This window comes from Taurulus bubalis, assembly GCF_910589615.1.
Source record: "Taurulus bubalis genome assembly, chromosome: 6".
Lineage (NCBI taxonomy): Eukaryota > Metazoa > Chordata > Actinopteri > Perciformes > Cottidae > Taurulus > Taurulus bubalis.
In genome coordinates, this window is record NC_136594.1 from 11,167,345 (window position 1) to 11,186,005 (window position 18,661).

An 18,661-nucleotide genomic window follows, 5' to 3' on the forward strand; every position below is an offset into this window, starting at 1 on the left:
GCGGTGTGAATTACTGGGGTTGAGTTTAGAGAGGACAAAAAGATAAGCAGCACAAAATACTAAATGAGTGTTTTTTTCCAAAGTACTTCAAAACAAATAGATAGACTTTTGTTGAACCTGTAATTATTGTAAATAAAATCACTCAGTGCCACTGCCTCGCGACTCAAAGGAGTCAGTCAATAAAATAGTTCCCCTGTAAAGACTCAATGGAAGGAAAGTGGGGAGGGGAAATGACAGGGTAACTAAACGCCAGCATTTCCAGTATAATGGAGCACGAGATGGATGAGACGAGGGTTTGATATGATTAGCCCACTGCTGGTCGTTCACAGTCACGGCCGTCGTTTGATACATGGCACTGGTGCCTTGTTACGCCCTGTCACCGATTTGATCATAAATCTATGCCGTGGCACAGAGGGTTGACATCTCCAGATGCATGTGATCGGAGAAATGCCGGTTGTGTATAATTACACTATTAATCACATGATGTTCATGACTGGACTGTAAGAATGTAATTCCATGATGATTTATTACATTTAAAAACTAGTTATGTGTATTTCAGATTCTTCACGTTAGCCACATTATTAATAAGTTATAACATTGGTATATTGTGGAGAACTAAGACTGATTGCATGACATTTTAAAAGGGTCAGTTGCAGCCAAAACACAACATACATAGTTTCTTACTAATCCCACGTGGTATTTTGTTATGAAAAGTTTCAGTTTCATTTCCTGAAGTTTGGAGATGCCTATATCTCTATGACAAAGTGATCATCTCCGCCAGGAGAATCATGTAATTATCATGCAATTGCTTGTGTGTGCACGTTTCCATGCGTCATCCATGAGGGAGTGTGCACCTCTGTGTCTGTCCACGGCTAATCTCACATTCTGCTGCAGAAAACTATATGCCCTCCAAATAGGCCGCATTATTATTGTTATCTCCGCCCGGATGATAATAAGCTCGGTCATGAACGTGACAGTGAATGCATGCTTGAGTGAGCGTCTCTGTGTGTTCACACTCTCAAAACACCTTTTATTTTCTGTTTAATACGGCCACTGACTGCAGTCTCATCACTCACTACTCTTAACCAGGCGCTTGGCCGGTAGGGGCCACTAGTGATCACATAGCTTCTCCGCACTCAGCCACACAGTGGAAAAAGAGTTTGCTCACTTATATTTTTTCGGACGGTGTGTTTGGCTATCGGCTATAAGCTAACAGCTAACGGACATGGCCAAGTATCTCTCCGCCGCTTCTCTGCGGCCAGACACACTGGGGGAAAGCAATTCGCTCAGTAGACTTGAGGCCTAAATAAATGCTAAGTTGCATCATAAACGCAGGTAGTTGCAGACACACATGGTGGATATCTGCACTCTACTGAGGGCACCTTTCTAGTTTTAGTTATATTTAGTTGAATAGAAGCAGAGAGCAGATCTATTTAAATCCAAATATGAATTCAAGGTTGTGTTGAATTTCTTGCCTGTTCTTAGACAATTATTATTATTTGAATTAAATAATTGTAAGGAGCATCAATTGAAAAATGTAATCTATAGTATTTTAACTATAATCGTTCCAAGAAACATCGGAGGAAATTATAAAGTTATTATTATTAGACACCTGTACAACGAAGCATCATTGTGGCGCTGTAGTTTTGCTGAAAACACTAACATCATTATGTCTTTCCAGAAATTAAGTCTAAATTATTCTGAAAACTGTCAGGGGTAAATGGAAAAAGAAAATGTTATTTTAGTGATTTTCTAATGACACCCTTTAATTAGGTAAAGTGAGTCATTAGTTACATCTTCACCAGACAATGTATAGCAGAGTAAAGCAGTAAATAAACACACAAATAGAATATCAGAAGGGGAATCCTAAACGAAGGATAAAGAAAGTGACAGCAGATGTGACGGGTATAGTGTGTTAAACGTCAGAGAAAAGATTACAACATTATTGGAAAGAGGGAATGTGTGCATAATAATTTGTTGTTATTCCTGACCCAATATTATTTATAAGAAAACATAAACAAGTGAAACAAAACACATTTCTTTAGTGGTAATGCATGTTTAATGATAGATATAAAAACATGTTATTTAAGATAATTAAAAGGTCATTCCATCTGGGCTTGTACTTTATATCAATGCCTGTCATAATAACTGGCAACACAGAATGGAAAATTCATACCAACCAGGAGGAACCCCAAATATGGAGCAACAAACTGAGTTTTAATTACAAGTAATAACTGAAGTTAATAGAACAATAAAAGTGCCATTATTTCTGGCTTGCTGCAGCAACAAATGACCCAGTTCAGAGCTGATAAAATTACTAGTATGCATACAGGTTTTGTTCAGTTACAGGCTTCGGTACAGCTCACATCTTGTCAACTTTTCTCTTGATGTCAATCAGTTAATACACAAAATACATCCAGCTCAATGTATCATTTACTCTAATCTGTACTTATGGAATGGCTTCAAAAGGCTGACCATTAGTGAAGAAATGCTCTGCATTTACATAGAAATAAGGTCAGATATCTTAACTATTTTGTCAATACAAAAAATCTTGTTTCGTCACCTTCCAGCTCGAGGTGTTTAAGTTGAATCAACCCACTGCACTATTCTATCTATTATGCAAGCTTTAAGTAATGCCACCAACTCTCCCTCTCTCTCTCTCTACTATTTTATGCATATATGAATTTCTGTAATGTGCACTTGTGCAGAGCCACAAACATGAACAGGGAGTCCAACGTCTCCTTTTGAAATAATTTCAGTCCTTTGAAGGAGCTCTGTCTGGCCATTCACCTCAGGATAGATTGAGTCTGCTGACTGAATTCAGATGAGCTCGACGCTGGAAGAGCCTGCACCTCTCTCATCCATCCCCTCAGTGTGAGCAGGAAAACGGGCTCTCGGGCTACCTCCCCTGATTCCTGAAGCAGCTGCGATACACAACAAAGGTGACAACACAGGATTTTTCATTGAAACCGATGACCAGTTTCACCTGAAAGAATGAAAGTGTAAGGGGCTACAGTATGCCTTAAACATGTAGGTCTGAAAATAAGGAGCACATTTTGTGATTTTCAAAAACTAGTACCTGAATAGTGTGCATGTAATCAAGCACTCTGACCTTTTTTGCCAGTATCATAAAATATTCATTGCTGCTGAATGTAATACTGCATGCATACCATATTCACATTCAATCTTTATGAGGAATAATCAGTTTCTCTGTAGAACGAGGACAAATGCTAAATTGTACCTGATGTGATGAGTTTAAATCCAATATCTCTCTTGCTATATTCCCTTCTCTCTCAGTCAGTTCTTCACAAACACACAGACAGGAGTGGTAGATAATGATAATTCCCCATCTGATCTATAAGTGCAAATTACTTTTTACCGCTGAATTTCTCCTTCTTCTGTTAATACCTGGCGACAGAGGGAGCTGACTCAGTTCTATCGCAGAAGGACACATACAGACTATTTGCCAAAACAGCATGTGGAAAGTATGGTGTGCTTAATTCGCAATGTGGGTATGTGTAATTCCTGCTGCTTCTATTTACGCTGACAGCTTGATCACACATTTTAGGCAACGACAGAAACATAACGTAGCAGTTGGTGAGAGGCTCGAGCTTTTACTACAACTAAGCGCCCAATAATTGAGCGCATTTAACAAGGGAGAGGAGTAATTCTCAGAGCACTCAGTTTATCGCATCAAAAGACATAACTATTGCCTTTACCTTCACTCTGAAAGAGATTTTGGGAAAAGCTAGTTCAGAAATAATGAGCGAACACCTCATTTATTTTCCTAGGCTTGTAAAACATTAAAAAATTAAAAAAGTTGAGGGTGGTTTAAAAAAAAAAAATAGTTGTATTCTCAGCACCATGATGACACAGCCAGGAGCCACAGAGGCTGGGTACTTTATCAAATCCTGACTACCCCGGTTCTTGCAGTCCTAATTATGCACCAGTGCTTCCTGTTGTCTAGCACCAATTTCCAGTCCACTCTTGTGCGACAGCCTTCCCACCAGCATGTTGTTCTTCGGTGAACAGCTTTCAGGCTCCATAGTTATCACCTGCACAGAGTAGCCATGAGTCTCTGCTACCCACGAGCGGTCCAAGTCGACGAGGCCCATGCACTGTTTACCTGCAGTGATGAAAAATAAACCAGTTCTTATTAGAGAAAGGGACACATTGTTACACTTTTTTTGTGTTTATAATTACAGGTATGGGCAAAATTAACAGAAATGCCTTTTATTTTACAATATGAGGCATTCTGAAATGATAGCACCACAAAGAACAGCCATAAAAGTTACGAATACAAGAACATAACAAGTTAAGCTTCCCAATATTGTGTATTTAAGCCGATGCAATACTAATCTTTAAGAATTTAAAAAAGAAAATGTTGCTGACCTTGTACGTTATAGATTGAGAATAACAATAGTGGTGAAATAATTCTGTAATACCATGTACTTACTGAAATGTATGCAACAGTTATCACTATAGTACTACTGTATTTGTTTGCATATTGTAGGTATTCCTGTTATTTTGTTCATGTCCTCTAGGTTCCTAGTATGCATGTGTATCCTTTACCCTAAGGAAGCCCCTTATTCATCAACTACTACCACTGATAATTACACTTTCTCTTAGGATTTCCTTTAAACAGACTTCAAATGTATTAGGCAGTTAGGTAGCAGGTGGCAGACACAGTAAATGTGAGCTTTGGTCTGTCATGCTGCCTAGATGGGCACAGTCACGCTGGCAAGCTCTGGAGAGATGGGATCAAACATGGTTAGAAAATGTTAGTGGGAGAGGTTGAGCCCTGTTAGCTGATATAGAGCAGAAACGCTGTGACAGGTGGTGTCAGGTACATATGAAAGGGCTTTCAGACTGACGCGGCATTGGGGAGCCACCTTGGATTCAGAGAGACGCTTTGATAAGCTAGAGAACTATCAGGGTAAAGAGTGTTCTCAGAATAATGAAACACTGTACAGTGAAGCTCCAGCACAGACCTGAAGGTTTCAGTCTGACAAAACACTTCCCTCTGAATCACACCACGCAGACCTGGCAACTGTTTCTTCCCACTGAAGATATCCCTGCATTAGCATTTATTACACATCTCAAAAGTCTAGAAATCTTGGAAAAGTAGAGCAGTGGAGTTAGGTCAGAGTGTAAAAAATCTCAGAAAACACAACATCCCCTTGTACTAGGATGAGTGTGTGTAGACTAAAGATAGATTAGAATACTAGACGTGAGTGAGTGTTCAGCCATACAGGGAAGATCGTAAACATTACCGATGAGTCGCCGTCCAGGAGAGAGTTCGACAGCAGTTTGGTCAGCGAAGCGACAGAGGATCATGTGTTCCTGAAACAAGGACAGACAATGAATACAGGAACTGTTTATTGCCTAGGTAAATAAAGTTCTGGATGACATCCATTACCTCTCAGAAACAATATCTTTCTTTTAGCTCGCATAACAACATAATTTCAGGTCTTCTGTATGTTTGCACAAATGGAAGAAGTGACAATAAAACGGACTTCGACTTTGACAAGATCAGGCGAAGATTTAAAGAATTGTGTTTAAAGATAGTTTTTAAAATGAGCCATTCAATGAAATTAACTCTATAATGCACATGCACACGCACAAAAGCATGCATGGGTTGTGCATGCCTATCTATCCAATACAGTTGACTATCTATCTCAGCATGTACTGGCTGAGAGGTAGGAAAACATCACCAGCAGATCTTTTTTAGCCACACTAGCAGAGCTCTGGGGTTGGCAATGTCAGTCAGTCCACCACTTTGGTGGACACTGAAATATCTCAACAGACATTAGATACATTGCAATAATATTTTGGACAGACCTTCATTTTAAAAGGATAAGTACTACTGCCTTTGTGATCCCTTAAATGTTCCTATAGTGCCATCAGCAGGTTGACATTTTTGGTTTTAAGAAAACTAAATTCTAGATGGATTACCAAGAAAACTGTTATATTATTGTGTATATATATATTTGACATATAGTGAACATCTTATGCAGCACCAATCTCAGGTCAATACTTGCCCAATACTTTTATTTATGAACTGTAACTAATGACCTCAGCTGTAGTTTGTGTTTAGTGCTAATTAGCAAATGTTAGCATGCTAACAGGCTACGAAGGTGAAACAAGCAAATATTTAAATAATATAAAATCAACCTGTAAGAATTGCTACTGTAAGCATGATAGCATGCTGGTATTAGCATACAGATTCAGAGACACTAGCCTTTCTTCAGTGTGTATCTTTACAGTTTCACTGGACTGAGGAAAAGCGACTTAATTTGCATGGTATGCTATTCATCAAATTCTTTGAATAAAATCCGCCTTTAAAAATGTCCAAAAAGGCCAATTCAACCAGGTTATTTATTTACAGTCGAAGGAGAGGTTTCTGTTTTTAACTCGCTATGGTTCATGGGACAAGTGAATCAGGAGAGCGGTTTGTCCGCTCTAACTTGCTTCTACTTTAATTGATTCAATTCCTCACTCCACGGGGTTGAATCTGAATGCAAGGCCACGGAGCAGGTGCTTAAAGTTAGCGCTGAGCTCCAATATCCCACACCATTAGTCCTTTATCCCTGCGATACACCATTTGTCAATGTGCTGTCATTCTGTTTAACTACTGTAGTTCAGAAAGGACAACATTGGTTCTGCTATAAAACAATGAAACGCTGCTTTTATATCGGTAAGTGTTGGCTGGGACTTTGGGAGCAGAATCACAGGAAATGGGCTGTGCACTGAGCCCAAATGAATAGAAAAGACCAAACATGGTTGTTGAAAGCAAAAGCACAATGGGAGGCAGAGGAGATTCATAACTAGGGTTTAAAGTGGCAAATAATGTATCTCCTGGTTGAGAAAGAATATAGATTTCTCCTGCTGAGTGGCTACATGTTTAGCTTCCTAATTCCAGAAGGAAATTATGGCAGTTGTGATTTCCCTTGCTCGCTGGGCTTTCGGACAAACAGCAGAACACAGAGCAGAACAATTTCCCAGTGTCTTCTTAAGCAATAAGGTACAAGAGGCAGTACTGTGTCGTGCAATAATGTACTGTTCAAGGGAGTTGTTAGGCAAACCCTTGAACGTAACAGTTGGTAACAGTTGGGAGTTGTTAGGCAAACCCTTGAACTGTACATTATTGTAGACACAGTATTGCCTCGAGTACCTTATTGCTTTTATAATACGGGTACCTGCGACTTTATAAATAGTAATAGTAAGCTCCCTTTCAGCACAAAATAGTTGTAGCCACCAAACGTTGTGTATCGCATTTCAGCAACAGAGAAAATAGTCCTAGTAGCGGTTGCATAGTCCCGTACGTGTATGGCGGTTGCTATGCAACCGCCATACACGTACGGGTCGCACATACAGGACTATAAAACTGACTGCCTGGTCAGACCAGGCCGGTTGGAAGCAGGGTGGAGGATGACACTCAGCCACCGATGTAAAGAAGTGCTCTCGCTGCTTCTGTCCGTCTTTTCGCCGTCATTTTTCTCCTCCATGATGTTTAGAGAACTTGCCTCGCGTCGGGAAATTACCGACGTAATTATCTCTCACTGGAAATTATCACGATTTTGTGGTCAAACCCTTTTCATTCCTCATCTCATTTTAGGGAGGAAGTGGCGTGTGTGTTGTCGTTCGTTATGCTAGTGTGGGGGATGCTACGTGAGCTTGTTAGCTGTTACGTTTGAGTTAACGTTATTGTTAGCGAAGAGCCCCTTTGCAATACTGTGAACACTCAAGCAATACACCTGCAAGTTAAGGAAACCAACGTATGCAAGTCGTTACTGCGGACGTAACAATATCAAAGTTTACACGAACATGTTTGGTAACTGTCAAGCTTGAAATGACAACTAACGGTCGCGCAATTTAAATCTACCTGTTATTTTTAAGTGCGCACTGATGTGGAACACTCTAAATGTAAACAGGCTGTACAGTACTTTATGGCTGAATAAACTACACCTCGTGACTCACTCTCAACTAATCAGAATGCTTGATTTGATCTACCCGTATTATAATAAATAATACATAATCTTCAGTGACTCAAGCCACGTCTGTAAAAATCAAGTTTCCTTTAGTGCACAACAGAAGTTAGAGGTGGCCCGTTGTTGTGACAAGTCAACTCTTGAGGTTGCCATGGCAAGACCCTACAGCAACTTTTGCACAGATTCCCCCCCGGGGCCACTGACAGGTCCCATACATCATCACGGGATGGGCCCTCTCAGAGTACAGTGCTGTGTCTGTGCTGAGCGATAAGGGGCTGAGAGACTGGAGGGTGCGAGCCTCCCTCTTGTAACTGCCCAAGACGGGGACAAGCGCAACAACATGTAATTAATTATATTTTACTGTCCTATAAAATAAATGAAAGGAATAAATAAACTCTTACTCGTGCCAAGCAAAATTATGTCATTTTTTAAAATTATTTAGATTTTTGATACATCCAAGCCTCTGTAAAACATGCATGCAGTTTAAGTTCCAAATAGAGATTTAAGCGTCACTAACTTAATACATTACGTGGAGATTAGTTGTTATTCAATTTTTACACAGCCTTTTGAGTCGTATCTTGATGCAGAAGGCTTGCACGTGAGTGTTGTAATGTTGGGAAATGGTCACGGTTAGGTTGAGGCAACACAACTACATTGTTAGGGTTAGAAAAAAGATCATGGTTTGGCGGAAAGAAGTCTGATAACTTAAGCAATGGACGTAATGCCATGTGACTCAGTAACGTACGTCACATAACATAATGACATCATTAAAAAATAACTAAACTTCTGGTTTGACACTGTACAGGAATGACTGTACCCTGGGTGAACATCCTGTTTGTTTGACCCAAAAATTAAATAAATTACCTCAAAATTACAAAATGTTAGGCCACTTCTTTTTTGTAACTTTTGTACTTTTTGTAATAACTAAGCATAATTAGGCATTTTTCCCTCTGAACTATTATTTTTTCTTCATACATAATAAATAAATGAAACAAAGTCATACCTTCATTTACTAAAACCTGGAAGTTAAATCATAAATATTGTTTGCAACCCTAAAACTGTAATTTTTGGAAGTTATATTATGTTGTTGTTCTACAGTGACTTCCTGTTTATATATTATAGTAGCACTACAGTTGTTTCCAAGCAATACATGCACACATCACTTAGTTATCTAGAAGTTATTAAGAACTTAGAAAGAACTTGATGCATAAACTTGATCTTGGGTTGAACAGCTAGTGCAACGCAATCCAGATGGGTCTCTGCTTTCTTAATTTGTTATTCAAACGACTGAATCTCTTCTGCCGTCTATGTTTGCTGGGTGGTGATAATTGTGGTATTTCACCTTTTTACTGGGTAATTTCACTCTCTGGTATGTGAAACTGTAGCTTTTAAAAAAAATGCCTCTTCCATTATAACCTCTGTTGATGCAGCGGTATCTTAATTAAGAAGCAATTAGAGAAGAAAGAATTGTTTCATTCAGTGTTTCATTCAGCGTTGTAACCGAATAAGTAAGACTCTAATGAACATAAGTTCATGAACGTAAGTCGTTACCCATGAAGGTGTCTTTCTATGTGCACATAGGTGAACTGAGCCTGAAATGCAATCCTTGTAAAAACGCTTGCTGTAATTCAGTATTCTGGACAGGATATTTGCAGTTTGCAAATGAATAAATGCAACAGAATGATTTAATCACATTTAAAAGCATACCTTATGAGTCAGAGTCTCTTGGAACCTTTTGCTGTAAAAACAGAAGAGGGAAAAAACAGAATATATGTTAATGTAAAAGTGTAGTGATTGAATTGTTGGGGTAAAGTGTGTTTATTACACTTATATATCATGTGTTTACTTGCTCAGCTCGAAGACCACTTAGAATTGAAAAAAATCTTTGTACAAACAAATTAGAAATATACAACCAAATCTAAGGCTCAACAAAACAGCATTAATTATCTCTAAAGCAAACCACTTTCTCCCCGTGAAATAAGGACTAATAAAATAGCAGGGCGTTTGCTTTGATATGGGGAACAGAGTCGTTTTTTTTGTGACGGTTAAATGTCGTCAGATCATATTGAAGCTAATTAAAAGTCAACATGAAGAGGGTCAGGGGTTCGCGACCAGTCAGGTCACATGGAGAGACGCCTCAAACTGTGAGGGCCTTAATGAAATAGGCAGTTAAGTTTCACAGCTCATAAAAACCTGTGAACTGCCTGGAATGTCGACACCTGCAGAATATTCGCATTAGTACCTGGAACATGACCTGGGGGGGGGAACACTAAAAGTAGCAAGATGAAGATTGACACAGTCAGGTGCATTGGCCCATCACTGCACGATTGCCCTCCAGAAACACAGCTTCTTCTTGTCCATTACAGCTGCAAGGTTTTTTTTCTCTCTGTCATTCTTTAATATTTTATAGAAGGTGAGGAGGGGTGAAGTGTCAAGTTCGCAAAAGTGGGGCAAGAAAAAACAAAGTATGTGAAAACTCTTAAATATTTATATCGTAAACTGAAGGTCCCCAGGGTCCCTTAATTTTGTTGTTGTTCTTTTTTTTTTTTTTAAATGAGACAACTGAAACAAACAGTACACAGTTGAACCACACTACACCTAATGCTGCATTACTAGTTGTGGCAAAATTAACCGTAACATTATAAATCAAAAAGCTGCTGAAGATATGGCGCTCTGGTTCTTGTGGTTTATGTTAGTTCTGAGTGAACAATGCTACTGTTGGGTTTTGGTTTTCTGCTGCCGTTATGCAGGCTTATAAAGGCTAATAATAACATAATTATCCGTTAATAATAATAATAATAATAATAACTCATGTTCCACTGTAAATGTGAAAAAAAGTTGGCCATGACCTCGATCCTTTTTGCTGAGTCTCAAAATGCATTCAACAAAAAAGGCTAAATTTGTATGAAAGGGTGGATGGAGAAATGAGAAAAAGAAGGAATATGCCGAGAGTGCTGGAAGAGACACCTGACAACTGGATTGTAATAAGAATTCACTAAAGGCATGTTCCATTTTGCGCAGCATTTTTGATGGTCAGAGACTACATCAGAAAAATAAAATCAGTCGACATAATGCACTGTATGATTTTGACCCAGTCCGGAACAGACTTGGCCCAAGTCGGTCCCATCAGTCTTGCTGCCAAAGTCATAACTATAATCAGCACAGCAATCACAGTGGGTATCTCTACTTCAGCTTGCTAGTGATCGCATCTTTCAGTTGCTAAAATCAGCAGTCCTACACAAAAAATATGTTGTAGCTTCAGTATCCCAAAGTGGTTTTAACATCATAATACCTTGTAATGATTCTAAAGCTGTTAGTCAGCAGCGCGCTGCTACAGCAACAGTACCAACACCATAAAGTATAGCTTGTCACTTCCTCTTCTCTGCTGTCATTTGTTTCTCCCGTCTCCGCTTAAAGCATCATCACCAGAACTGAAAATTAAGTGAATTGTCTGTAACACTGCGTATGATAAAGTTTTTTTTTTTAAAGTAACATTTCATGTCTGTACCTACAAACCGAATTTTTCTATCATTCTCTAATATCGAAGACAGCATCAGCACAGCGAACCCTCCATTCTGTTGCTGATAGAACGGGGACTAAAATTGAAAAGGTGAGAGGTGGACCTTGCATTGAAGGCGAGGTGACACTGCTGCCTTGTACTGTCAGCGGTGATACGAGACAGGAGGTGAACAAAAAGTCGTGACAAGAGATATAGATTGTGTGTGCGTGCGTGCGTGCGTGCGTGCTTGCTTTCGTGCGTGCGTGCGTGTGTGAAAATGATTGAGAGTGAGAGCCTCGGAAGAGAAAATGGAGAGAAAAAAAAACAAAGAGAGAATGGGAGCGAAGCACGAGTGGTGGGTAGCGGGGGTCTAACAAGAAAACAACATGGTCAGAAACAGTATTTTAGAAAGCAGAAACCTTGAGAAGTGAGCAGGGACAAACCTTTTGGGGAAGGTGAACTTGACTGCGTTTTGGATGAAGCCGTAGCAACATGGACTGATGACAAAGGCGGCTCCTGCCTGGATGCAATGCTCCATCACCATGTCGGTTGCAACGCCACATGCATGGAGCGCAACCTGAAGTGAAACAGACGTGTTATTTTCCTTGGTATATTAAAGACGCAAGGAAGATTTCATGGAAACCTTTTTTTTGTCCAACAGCAAGACGAGAGCATTTGAGAGCATACACTCAATCTCATTGATTACTTCATAATAAGGTGAACACTTGGGGATTTAGAGTAAACAAAATGTATTGGTGCTTTAGGAGGCCTAAATCATCAGGATTCCCATTTAGTGGGTAAACTGTGCTGTGTAATGAACATAGCTATACATTAGTAATGCTGTGGTAATATACTAGAGGGTGGAAAGGTACAAAAAGACCCAATATTATAGCCTGTCTGCATTCAGGAATGCAAACATATATTATGATTTATGAAAGGAAATGAGTTTAATATCAAAAGTACAGTGGTGAAGTACGAGATTTCCTCTCAGGCGTACATTAGCCAAATAGATTCTCTGTTAATGGTTCACATAAAATGCATTATCAACAGTCTGATGTGACAATAGCTACTTGGGCACACTGAAATTAACCCTGTCCAACTCAAGCAGTCACCCCAAACTTCTGTTCTCGTCTTCCAAGAAGTCGTCTCTTGGCGTCCTGGAGTCTGAATGTACTGCTCGTTGCCTTGACAGCAGTGCCACAGAGACTCGGTCAGGACAGGGCTGAGCCAAGATTGGCAGCAACTACAAAAGATTAGAGAAGATGTGCTAGACACTCTAAACATGTCCAAACCCACTCATAAAGTCACTGAAATGGGGGTGGTGGTACATTTCTCAGAGGTGCTTAAGCGCTCCCTGGAAGTTGGACAGCTGCAGCAATCCTTCAGCTCACAACTGCACTACAAATGTCATTTCACAAACTGCACTCGGAAACAAGCCTTCTCATCTGCGTTATTCCACTTCAAAAAGATGTGCACCGATTTAAATATGAATTTATACAAGGAGACTCTTTATATGGACATGTCCATAAAAGCCAGAAACTCAGGAATTAACATCAATTACCTGCATGCCTTGGATCTATTTGACACCTAATTTTCTGTCCTGCATTTATTTATGGCATCAGGTAAAAGCCGAGCGTGTGTTCTTTCAACAGCATGTTTCAGACTGCTGATTAGGAGAATGAGACTATCACAGATTGCATGATGTTACATCCTAGATATCTAAAGAAAAAATAATTAACAAAGTAACACCATCACTCTTTCCCAGCTACTTAATGTTGCACATTAGTCATGCTGTGGTAAATCCTAATTACTTTTTATAACCTCTAGCCTTGATTTAACACAAACACAAAGCCACTCAACCAAAAGAAACTTAAATAAAACACATTTCGATATGTTCTGATAATTCATTATGCATTTCCAATTCGCGATTAAGAAAGCATCCTTCTTTCATCAATGGCTAAGACTTTCTTTTGTCTTTGTTTGTTTAAGCATTATTAATAAAGTCATGTCCAAGCCCAATATGTAATGTGGGATACTAATTAAAAATAGATAATGGAAAGTGCAAATAAATACAAGGCTGATTTAAAACCAACCCGATAGATATGAAGTATTTCATACATGCCCCGCTAAGCACGTTTTTGCACAAACATTTAATTAGGAAGAATAAATCATAAATCAATATGCAACAACCAAAAGGACCAAGGGCCATTTATACAACTGTGTTATTTGATTAATCAGTCTTTTGAGGAGAGGAAAAGCCGTTTCTATCTGTATCTTCCTCTCAATAATCCCATCACAGAAATAATGAGGCTTCATTATTCACTCTTATTCAAGTAATTACTTCCCTTTCCTATCAGACCGAATAAGTTCCTGCAATATAGCCGACTAAAACTCTTCTTAATCAACATCAGACTCTTCTGCAGCGGTGCAAAACTGTTATAAAGAGGTGTGATGAAAGCTTTCTCTTTGCCGTGTTCATTAAGATATCACTCTTAATAATACCGAGCAATTCAAGTAAAACAGGTTCATCATCAATAAGAGTTTGATATCAGCAGAACTTAAAATTCTTTGTTAGTTTCTGGTATGTGCGCCTTGTTTTGTGCAGTTTTCCTCTCAAAAGGTGGATGATGCGATGTGGCATTCAGCTAGAGATAACCAGACACGATCTTATAAGTCTTAAAAAAACATATACAAATATCTTTCTTACTTAGAACCCTTAAATGACTAATTGATCCCTTTTATATAAAATTAATGATATTACTTGCTTCCTACATACAAGCAAACAAAAAATGTGTAATTTCGTATTCGTTATAATTTTTCTTTCATAACAAATATAGGTCTTAATACGTTTTAATGATTTCCTCAGGTAGATGGATTCATTTTTGTGATTTGTACACAATTGTATAGGTAGTAACAAATGTGATATGGGAGTGAGCCCTGAAGCTGCACCAGAGACAGTGAAGTAATGGACCTGGATGAAGTAAAATCTAAATCCACTTAAAGCTCCACAACCTTTCTCGCCTTCATTGTTTGTTCAATGTTATTTTAGAACAGAAAAATATAAACTATACACTGTATGCAGAGGCTATGAGTCAAACAACAGTGTTATGCTACTGAAGACAGGAAGAGCAGGCACTGACTAAGAATAGCGACACCTCAATTTAATTAGTCTGATAAAATGAGTGTGACTAAAAATGGGAACATGTATAATACATAACAGGATTAAAAACCAGTGTGATGGGTGGCTCCTTCAGGTGAGAATATCTGTGTCATGCCGGAAAAAGCTTAGTCAAAGCAACAACTGAGGCCCAAGTTGAGTTACGAATCTCAAGCCGTGCAGGAAAGTACAAACTTATGCACCTGTTTCATACATGCATTGTATTGTTCATTAAAAAGTAATGTGTGTGAGTGTAAACTCTGACTTGGCTCCAAAGACAACACCCACATATTGTAGAGAAGAATAATCTATGCTGTTTGTTTCTTGCCAAGTGGAACAGGTCTCAGAGGAGTGATGCTGGAACAATAGCTTCTAATTACAGCAGGTTCATATATAATCCTATTTGTCCCAAAGAGAGTTAAAGTGAGGCTACTAGAACAGCTGGCTTTTCTGAAACTGGGCTGTGACACACGGCTGGAAGATGTTTGGGGAAGACATCAACCTGAGACGCACAAATATTCAAGAGTGATGATAATAAAGATTATTTTGGAGAGCAATATGTTCCCTGTTTGGAAACAGGAATTCAGAGACTCTTCATTAGGTGAACATCGTTCACTTGCTTTTGCCTGACACAGCCAGATTCAAACAGCCAATAAACAACCACAGTTAAGGACCCATTTGCTCTAAATTGATAGTAATTATCAGTTTAAAAAGTCAAGAGCTCTGCAGATGAAGGTGGGTGTTTAAAAAAGGACGAGCAAGGGTTTTCCACTTACAGCAGGAGAGTGCTACCCAATGCTGATTTTAGATTGTTTCAGACCCATTAAACAGAGTTTGAAAGCTAGTAAAATATTTATTCTGTTGTTGCAGGTAAGCCATGCAGAATTAAACACATTTACTAAATTGAATCTTTAAGCTTAAACAACACAAACTGCAGGCTTGGCAGATATATAGATGTAAACAAAAAGTGATGAATTAAGAAGTAAAAAGGTGGCATGGCCAAGTTAACTGCATAAAACTGGAAATGTCTGACAACCCTTTTTTCTACTTTTATTACAAACATTTTTCAAATATTGCACCTCCCTTTCGAAAGAAGACTCCTCAAGTCACAAGAGCATAACTCATATTAAATATCTTGGCAAAATGATTTTAAAAGCAAACCAAAAGGGATAGTAGCATTACGCCAGAACAAAGAAAGACAAGCCTCACTGAAGAGATCTCTTATCTCTGATTATTGGAAAGCCAAAAGGTAGCCAGAAAATTAAGGGCAAAGCTAATGTCAGAGAGGAGATGGAGACAGACACTGCTTGACTGAAGTGCAGAGCACTAAAAGGGTTCTGATTAAAAGCTCCACTTGAAAAGCCAACTTAGCTGCGCTGATAATAATAATAGCACGATGGCATTTTCACTTTCTGGAAAAACATGAGGGAGTGACATGTCTCTCCGTGTGATGTGTGGCAGAGCTTCTCTAAAATATAAAAATGTTTTAAGACTAAAAATACAACATTCAGTTGTCGGTAGAAACGCATTGTTTATGAGGTGTAAATAAAAACGTTTTTACTTCTGTTTCAATGCATCATCGCAAATGGCAAGCAAATGACAAGCAATCATAATTGACATTTTAAGGAAAAGGCAATGTTGCATGTCATGAAAGCCAAATGATGGGAACCGTTTTGACAACAGTGCTTTCAAACAGCACGCTAACTTCTTTGATAATTTAAAGCAATATGGAACTGGATGATTACTCTGTTGATTGCAGCAAAATAAATCAATGTCACGGAATTCTTGATTACACATTGACACATTGTGTTTGCTTTGTAGCTCAATCAGATGATGACTATGACGAGGGCTGCCCCTTCTTCGTCGATTCGTCCACTAATTGGTCGTTTTGTTCTTAGTCGACTAAGATATGGTTGTTTAGTTGTTTATGGTTTTACTCATGCTGAATGATTTATTTCCAATAAATGTATGAGCACATCTCTGGTAAACACACTATTTTAAGTGTGCATTGCATCTGCTTGCAATACATGCGGTTCTTTTTTTCCTTTTCTTTTTTACAAATTAACAAAACCTTAAATTGTTCAGTCATTCAACATGATTACCATATTGTCCAAAGAATTTATGGGTCATCATACAAATGGAGACAAAATGTATGCGAATGTGCGTGGTGTTACGTGCTACACTCACCCCAATCTGAAACGGTCCGGTGTAGTAGTCCAAATTAGCCTGAATGAAGCCAATGTTTTTCAGACCGAGCTCAATGCCACGACTCTGGGCCCTGACCAATGACTCCTCTTTGTTCTCTATCAGGATGACCTTGAAGAAAATAAGAAGAAAACACAGCTGCATATGATTGCATTGAGTAATAATACAGTTTAAATGAGTGCCAACATTAAGCAATGTTAAAAAAACCCTGAGATGTACACAAGGGGAAAAAACAATAAATATAAGCTCTCAAAATTTAAATGACAGACAGATGAGATCATAGGAGGCACTTTCTTAGATTTAAGAAATGTAAAAAGCAAAACAATAGGACAAAACACAACATGGTGAAATGATAGTATATGATGATTGTAGGGATGCATTTAATAGATGAAGATTTATTGTTTTTTATACATCTCTCTTAATCAAAAAAAAATACATGTGCCTAAAAGTAACCAAAGTCAAGTCTTCAAAAGGTTCACGTTGTCGGGAGCCACACATTTCAATTATACGACACACACATTTACACAAATACGCATGTTACCTTGCAATCTGGAAGTGTGTGAGCTAGAGCGATCCCTAAATGGCCCTGAGAAACAGCAGAAAGAAAAGAGAAAAGAAATGAAAGGAAAAAAGCCTGCGTCAATGGGGCATTAGTGGAGTTATGATTAGTGAGACCCTTTCCAACCAAGTATTGACCCTTTTGTCATGCAGCGCTCCCGCTCTGAGCAGTTTCATTTAACTGTAATTACCATTCTGTCTGTGTACACCCGCCAACAACAAAAGTCATTGAAAGAGGCAAGAAAAACATGAGGGAATATGAGAACTAGTTCCTCCAGCTAGCCGCTAATGGAGCAGCAGCCTAATGTTGCCATCGGGTGCAGGGATAAATATGCATGCATAGCTTGACCGATGGATGAATACGGTTACCGTTCCGCTGCAGAAATCCACGACGGTGTATCCTGGCTTGGCTAGCTCCGTAACCATGGCAACCAAGTTGTTCAGCTGCTGCCTCTTCCTGACTGCACGAATATTTGACATTTCCCCTGCAAGCACAAGTAGAAAGCAACCGGGTTTGTTTTTCTTTCAGGAAAATTATCTGAAAAGTCAGTTCCCGAAACCTATTAAACATAAATGGAATTTCATCATGATTCTAAAAATCTATTTTGTGGCTAGCTTGGTTCCAGCCAATGAACAAAAATAAATAATCACACATTTAATAAAGTACATTTTTCATTACTCGGTCTGCTTTTCGCTGTTGCCAGAGAGTAAACAGTCCTTTCCCCACAACTGCTCACATTTTGATTTACACCCAGCCGTTTCAGGTAATGGTTCTATGCTCTTCAGCATGTTTCCAGCCAATTGCCAACTAGGGAGAGTAAACAATCTTTCAACTTAATCAAAAGCAAGCCTTCGAGCCAAAAAGTGTCCTCCTCGTTTGTGGCAGAACTTTCTACTGCTGTGAGAGCAGTATGTACCCCATTAACTCAAAGCACATTTCAGTCTCCTGCATCTTCATCACCCGTCTGCTGGCACGCCACATCGGCAGTGAGCCGTTGACACGCTGTGTCGATGCCATCTCTGGTCCATAAATCTAGAGTGATGAGTGTTTCAATTTCCCCACAGTCACACCCGCATATCCACGACCAGAATATCAGAAAAATATATATTATTCCTCCACGTTCCTGCTCACACTGCTTTGTATACAACAACAGGGGAAAGACGTTTCATTCCACCGACAAGTGCATTTCATCGTGTCATTATTCCGGCTCTCATGCTAGCTGTTATTGAGCTGATCTCAGTTCTGCAGAA

General features: G+C 39.0%; 1 protein-coding gene across 1 annotated transcript in view; it reads right to left on the reverse strand.

The window, feature by feature from the left end:
* Positions 1-3,935: 3,935 nt before the first annotated feature.
* gstcd (glutathione S-transferase, C-terminal domain containing) overlaps positions 3,936-18,661 on the reverse strand; it is a gene marked incomplete at both ends in the record, with an annotated part of 47,144 nt that continues 32,418 nt past the window's right edge. The window contains 7 exons of the mRNA XM_079220026.1: positions 3,936-4,126; positions 5,274-5,343; positions 9,699-9,729; positions 11,934-12,067; positions 16,835-16,963; positions 17,394-17,438; positions 17,780-17,895. Of these exons, the coding sequence (XP_079076152.1) occupies positions 3,936-4,126; positions 5,274-5,343; positions 9,699-9,729; positions 11,934-12,067; positions 16,835-16,963; positions 17,394-17,438; positions 17,780-17,895 (716 nt within the window). The remainder of the gene's footprint in view (positions 4,127-5,273; positions 5,344-9,698; positions 9,730-11,933; positions 12,068-16,834; positions 16,964-17,393; positions 17,439-17,779; positions 17,896-18,661) is intronic.